Raw genomic sequence first — 6,739 nt, 5'->3', positions numbered from 1 at the left:
AATTGACGTAACACAATGAAACCTACGCAGCAGCACTGAACAGATATTGACGTCATACGAAGAGTGCAGATGGATCAATACGGTCGACAGAAGTTTTAACTATCTGGAGTGCGGATAAATTTTTACCGAGAGTCGTATAGGAATCTATAATCTGTAAGTACACCTTTGGCTGAATGGAAATTTCTCTTACATATAGTCAAAAATGCAGAAACAGTGTATTGAATTGGAAAGTGATAAAAAATAAGTGAAGTTTCGAGGTTGCATGTGCTTGCATGAGTACACAGGACGTTTTTAGCGAATAAAAAATAATTTTGAAAGACACGAGACTTATCTTGTATTTTATGTACTCTCTGTGTCCGAATTTCCAGAAGCTCTCTATCTTATGAAGTGTTTTAGATTAGCCGGAAAATTTTGTATGTACATACAAGAAGTATACGATCTAAGTGGAATATTCCATTATTCTCTTGATACAACAGAAACGAAATTTACAGAACTTCTCAGAAAGTTGGTTTATTATTACCAAATTAATAGAATTAATATACGTTTATCATCTTTACATACCTAAGTCGTGGAGGTTTATCGTGCGTAAAAAATTAGTGTCGTTTCAAAGTTACATTTCGTACATTTTAAGCCTATAATTTGTAACGTACAAAACAATGTAAATTTGAGCTGTTTCTTATCTCCACAATAAGAAAATCCAACTTTACGTTTTTTACACAATGATATTTATGGAACAGTAATATCATATTATTGCATCGCTTGGAGAATGAAGTCAAGGTACGATGTGACCCTAGTGTAAACGCTGGGATACCCAGCTGTGCCGCACTTATAAGCATAAGACACAATACCTATTAAATACGAGGTTCATTCATGTTGTATGAGCAGTGGTCCGCCGCGGTCAGCCTGAAAGGATCGTTAAATTTTTAATCAAAGATACTGAAATATATCGATCGAATTGTATTGAAATTATACTTATATACAGTAATAATCTTCTATTGATTTGTGTATTGAAATACTCCAATTTATAATGTACATGTTATATGTATTTTGAGCAAAACTAAGATTAGAAGGAAATTAGATTAAATACCATAATGAGGTGTGAGAAGTGGGCAAGACTATTAAATTGTGTTTATCTATTATTTCTAATGTTTAAGACGTCGATTTGATGTTAATTCGAATTGACGTGTCTTCAGATACCGTATAGTTTGTAGTAACTCTGTAACTTAATTACCGTACAAGAATCCTCTCCACCCTGAGCATGTTCGGCGCATATTATACCATCAGTGATATCAGGTGCATTAGGAAATTTGGGATAAGCTATTTTGCATTCGGCGTTCTTAATCACTGGCATTTGTACTTCCATTAATGCATTACGTCGTGGTCGTCCTACGAAGAAAATAAGAAAGATATTTAAGACTGGAACTGTTTAATTTTATTATAAAATTGATATCACTTACTATATCTTAACGCTCCCCATCCAGCAACAAGGGGGTTATAGCCGACGAAGTTGCTCTTTCGTAGGGGCTCTTTCGTACAAATGGGATATACGTACCCTGAAAAATAAAAAAATAAATGAAAATGCAGAAAACGAATGACCAAAAGTATGAGAAAGAATTGTACACGCTTTATGACACAATATACGTGTACAGTAAGAAATTTCAGGATATGATACTTCATTAATACTCAATAGCATATATATATATATATATATATATACATATATATATATTTGAGGACTTACTCGAAAATGGCACCTCCTCCACCAATCTAAGAATGGCAATATTATGATTGTGTATGTTTTCTATTCCATCCATATGTACACAATGTGCTGCGGTCAAAACATGCCTAGCCGTTATCAGGGAACCTCCGTACTTCCATAGTGGTTTGTCTGGGTTTCGGGGATTATGAAAACTTAATGCAGCGATCCATGGCCAAGCGCCTAAAATGCAATAGTCATAGTTGTGAATATACATAATTTTTTCTCACATAATGAGTAACAACGATTATTATCTATTTGATATTCGATCATACAGCAGACGATAAGTACATACGTACAAATACTCTGAAATAGAGATTTGATAAAGACAGAAATTAAATTTTTATTCCAGTGGAATACAAATTATTAAATAATTCTATATAATTTCTATTTGAACTATACTGAACTATAAAGTTCAAACGTGTAATTTCTGCCCTAACAGTTTTTGATCTCTATCTATATTATTACTCCTATATCAATTTTTTATTTCAAGCAAAAAGATACTCTTCCTAACATGGAGTAGAAGAAAGAAATAATTCAAGTTAATAAGTAAAGTTACTACCGATAAAATCATAGCATTATTATTTAGTCTAATTGAAATGTACATTGATGTGCTGTTTAATGCCTTTAAAGTTCATTCTTTGCAGTAAATGGCTTATTATTAATCGGAAAGAAAGACATAAAACGTACCAAGTTCAGCTGGTTTACCATCGACCACCCTGGTATGAGAGACGTTGCTAAAACCACAGTATGGTGGTCGCCAAGCCTTATACTTATACACAGTTTTTATTAAAATTTCTCTCTTCTCTTTGTTTGGATCGTCCGGACAGCAAACGATCGTAACATTGCCCTGGTATCTGCACACTGATCGTCTATAAAAATCGGTGGCTGTACGGTACTGTATCTGCCATATTTCTTGCAGAGGTTTACATTTTCTGTAGTCAAGGCACCTGCCTTCTTGATTGTCCGGTGTGGTACATTCTGGATCAAACAATTTTAAAACATTTATACAGTTCAAAGATGCGTAAGAAAGCGACACCGATTACTCAACTTTCGAAGTAAAAAGCCGATCAAGTCCACCGGATTGCCCTACAGACACGTATTAATCCGTAAGAGTTAGTCATCATGTTGATAATAATTATCTAAAGAAACTTTTCACGTGAAAATATAAAATTTTAATTGATTAGATATTGTGTTAGCCATACTTAAGAAAGAAAATGAAAATGAATGAAATGAAAGAAAAGGACTACCTTCAACCTCATTTTTTAAATAAACACTTTGTCAGTTTTGCGGTAAATAAATTCTTAGGAATTCAGGACAGTTTTTAGTGAATCATTTTGTTTCGACCGTTCGCGGAGAGACGCGATCGCGAGATAGCACGTCAACGAGAGTTGTAAGTTCCCGTTACGATTAAATAATCGACGCCACGAACTGATCGATCCCCTTATTTCGATTATGATAATAAGGGTAGTTCAATGAAATTCCACAGAATTAACACAAATAAATTAATGTTTATTTCAACAACTTATTAACTAGAAAGATATAAAAGGAACAAAAAAAATGTAACTGCGTTTTGGTTGATAAGTAATGCGCGACATACCACATGTGTTGACGGTTCGACTTCTCGAAAAGTTCTGAACGCCTTTCGATTTTTTTCGTTTTTTCTGGAAGGCGACCCCCACTACGTTCGGATCACGCCACATTCTTTTACTGCGAGGTAAAATACGGGCCACGAGTCGACGTTTCTGGAAGTCGCCCTGCTTAATGAACCACGCGCTTGCCGCTACAATGTTTGTTTGCCGGGCAGACGCGACGATCCGTCTGCGACATTATAGTGCCGCGATCGATAGTTAAGAATATGACCTATGGTAAGCCGCATGGCGTAACATTCTCCCCCCGTTGAGAGGGTACCGATCAAACTAGCGAGGTGTGGTTGAAGTTCCCATCTTATTTCGTCTCGGTGGCTAGTTGTTCGGGTTTCTCGAGATCGGGTTGAATTGGCAGTGGGACAAGCCTTTTGACGCCCCGATCCAAAATGCTCTTTGCCGTCTGAACTGTAGCTGTCCGGATGACACCATCGGCGCCTGGATGAACCTTGATAACTCGGCCCAGAGGCCAATGCATGGAGGGAACGTTGTCCTCTCTGAGGATGACGATTGTGCCCTTTTGGATGCTGTGTCCACCCTTGCTCCATTTATTGCGGTTGGTTAGCTCGTTCAAATACTCCTTATGCCAGCGGTTCCAAAAATGTTGTTTAAGCTGTTGGATATGCTGCCATTTGGAGAGTCGGTTCGATGGAATGTCTCTGAAATCTCGATCACGTAAGCACATTAATGAATCGCCAATGAGGAAATGTCCGGGAGTGAGGGCTAGGAAATCATTTGGATCGGTGGAGATAGGAGTTAGCGGGCGGGAATTGAGGACTGCTTCTATTTCTATGATAAGAGTATTACGGTGTTAAGCTCATATGTTTCTGTTTCTCCACTCGCGCTGCGCCATAATATCCTTTGATATTTCCGATCCTCTGGTCGTACGAGGAATTGCCGATACATTTTCTCGATGTCGCCAGTGAGTACGTACTGATGAGCGCGGAATCTAATTAATATACAAAATAAATTGTGAATTGATTCGAGAATATAGGATTTCCCCATTTTCATGATTATCGTGATTTTTGTATAAATATATTTTTTAAGATACTAATAATTGGGTACTTATAAATTAGTATTATCAATTATTTTGCATTTATAATTCCGCCTCTAGTATAAGTGTTAATTGAAAACTAACTTTATGTTTCAAAAAGTACTAGCAAAGTCGTTGAGTAACAAGCCACTGATGCTAACACAAATAGCATTGTCGTAATTAAATATTTCTAAATATTCATTTTTCATTTTGAACCTGTAGAAACAATTTATTATATATACTATTAGCTAAGAAATTGCATATTTAATTAAGTCGAAATATAAAACTTAGTTATTTTGATAATTTAGAAAATAAAAAACTGACAAACGTTTCAATTTAATTTATGGTTGGAACAAAAGACAGTTATTTTTCATTAATTGAAATATTGCAATGCAGAGTACTTTCCTAAATACGGCGAGAGTATTCCTGATGGTGAAACGAGCGTTGCTTCATCGAACGCAGCTAAAGAAAACAACATCTATGTAGTTGGTGGTACGATGCCTGAAATAGAGGGCGATAAATTGTACAATACCTGTACTATTTGGGGTCCCGATGGAACTTTGATAGCAAGACACCGAAAGGTAAGTAATATATTCCTTTATGGCTTTGAATTTGAAAATATCGGGGTGAAGAAAGTGACTCTATCTAGGAATAATTTAGGAATATACATATGTACATACGTATACTATAACCAATTCTATAATTTACGGTTTATAAAATACGTTATGATACGGGAAACGCCCATTTTTGTTGTAATGTGTTTGTTGTTGTATAAATTTTTCACATACTTAAAATATTATTATACTTATTTTTTCTCCTTTTTAAACATTATTAAATGATAAGATTTTTTAATAAAAGAAAGTGATAAAAACGCTGTCAGTTATTAAATAAAAAATAATTAAAGTTTAGGAGTTGGTAACTTTGATATTAAATTACAAAAGTTGCAGCAATATAATTAGCGACCACATTTTTATGTTATTAGGTACATCTATTCGACATCGACATTCCTAATAAGATTACTTTTCGAGAGAGTGATTCACTCAGTCCTGGTAACTCCCTAACGACGTTCGATGTGAAGGGCTGCAAAATAGGTATTGGCATTTGCTATGATATTAGATTCGAGGAAATGGCACGCATTTATCGGAACAAAGGTACAGTAACTTAATCGATCAATACTTAACTAGCAAAAAATTAAATATCTTTCTTAAATATATTCTATATAAAATTAATATAATCTGTAACTCTGTATAAAAAGAAGCTTAATTTAAAAAACCAGTATATTTGCTGAAAATGAAACAAATAAAAGAATTAAAAGCACAATAAGAGGACTGTCCTCGCATATTCAGAAATGATGGAATGTGAACCGTGCAACTACGAAGTTATTTCCTGCTTCTCTGGGTTAGGTTGCCAAATGCTGATATATCCAGCGGCATTCAATATGACCACTGGACCACTGCACTGGTCATTACTTCAGCGTTTCAGAGCGAATGATAATCAATTATACGTTGCCTGCATATCACCGGCTCGTGTTCCTTAAGCAAGTTACGTCGCATGGGGACATACACAGTTGACCAATCCCTGAGGAAAGATTCTTTACGATTTGGAAACTCAAGAGAATATGGCAGTCACCGATATCGGTAATTTACAGCTTAAAATTAAAAGCGAGAGATCCATGATGTAATTAATTTTTAGTCTCGTTAATTTATCGATTTAGCCATCTTCCTTTGTATTTGTTGAATTTATTAGTAAGCATTACTTATTATTTCGTATGTTTCTTTTTTCTATCAGATCTAAAAGTTGTTGAGGAAGTAAGGGCTCGGATACCTACATTTTCTCAGAGACGTACAGATTTGTACGACACTGTCTGTAAGAAGGAGTAACTCTACACTAAAACAGAAAATGTTTTTTTATAATATTTCTACTACGATATCCTTTTTTTGTGAATTATTACTAATTTCTTATCATTTGTACTAAATGAATGACTCAATTAAGAAAACTAAAACGTTATAAATAATAATCTGTATATCTTGTGTATCAACATGTAATTGGATATTATAATAATATAGGAATGCTATAATAATATAGGATAATAATATAGGAGAATAATAATATACAAAAAAATACATGCTTTTAAACACCTTTAATATCGATCACATAAATTGTTATAATTCACAATGATTACGCATACATAAAAGACCCCTTGATAGTAAAATTTACGATCAAAAGGCAATTACGTATCGTTTAACAACATTTAATTTATAACACCTTTTAAACATTTAGACAGATTAACACATAACACTTCTT

At 34.5% G+C, this 6,739-nt stretch overlaps 1 protein-coding gene across 1 annotated transcript; it reads left to right on the top strand.

Annotated features, from left to right (window-relative positions):
- On the top strand, positions 1-6,473 carry LOC143304657 (omega-amidase NIT2-A-like). Its single transcript, XM_076627165.1, has 5 exons — positions 1-153; positions 4,832-5,016; positions 5,418-5,586; positions 5,839-6,072; positions 6,224-6,473. The coding sequence occupies exons 2-4, from the start codon at positions 4,933-4,935 to the stop codon at positions 5,970-5,972; spliced, it is 387 nt and encodes a 128-aa protein (XP_076483280.1). The 5' UTR covers positions 1-153; positions 4,832-4,932; the 3' UTR covers positions 5,973-6,072; positions 6,224-6,473.
- The last annotated feature ends 266 nt before the right edge of the window (positions 6,474-6,739 follow it).

This window comes from Bombus vancouverensis, unplaced genomic scaffold (genome assembly GCF_051014615.1).
Source record: "Bombus vancouverensis nearcticus unplaced genomic scaffold, iyBomVanc1_principal scaffold0045, whole genome shotgun sequence".
NCBI lineage: Eukaryota > Metazoa > Arthropoda > Insecta > Hymenoptera > Apidae > Bombus > Bombus vancouverensis.
The sequence above is the reverse complement of the archived record's forward strand: the minus strand, read 5'-3'. Positions and strand labels throughout refer to the sequence as shown.

Bases quoted from the DNA above. Each gene is read 5' to 3' on its own strand.
- LOC143304657 (XM_076627165.1), top strand. From the start codon at position 4,933: ATGCCTGAAATAGAGGGCGATAAATTGTACAATACCTGTACTATTTGG. The intron at 5,017-5,417 runs GTAAGTAATATA...TTATGTTATTAG, and splicing joins TGATAGCAAGACACCGAAAG to GTACATCTATTCGACATCGA. The intron at 5,587-5,838 runs GTACAGTAACTT...TCTCTGGGTTAG, and splicing joins ACGCATTTATCGGAACAAAG to GTTGCCAAATGCTGATATAT.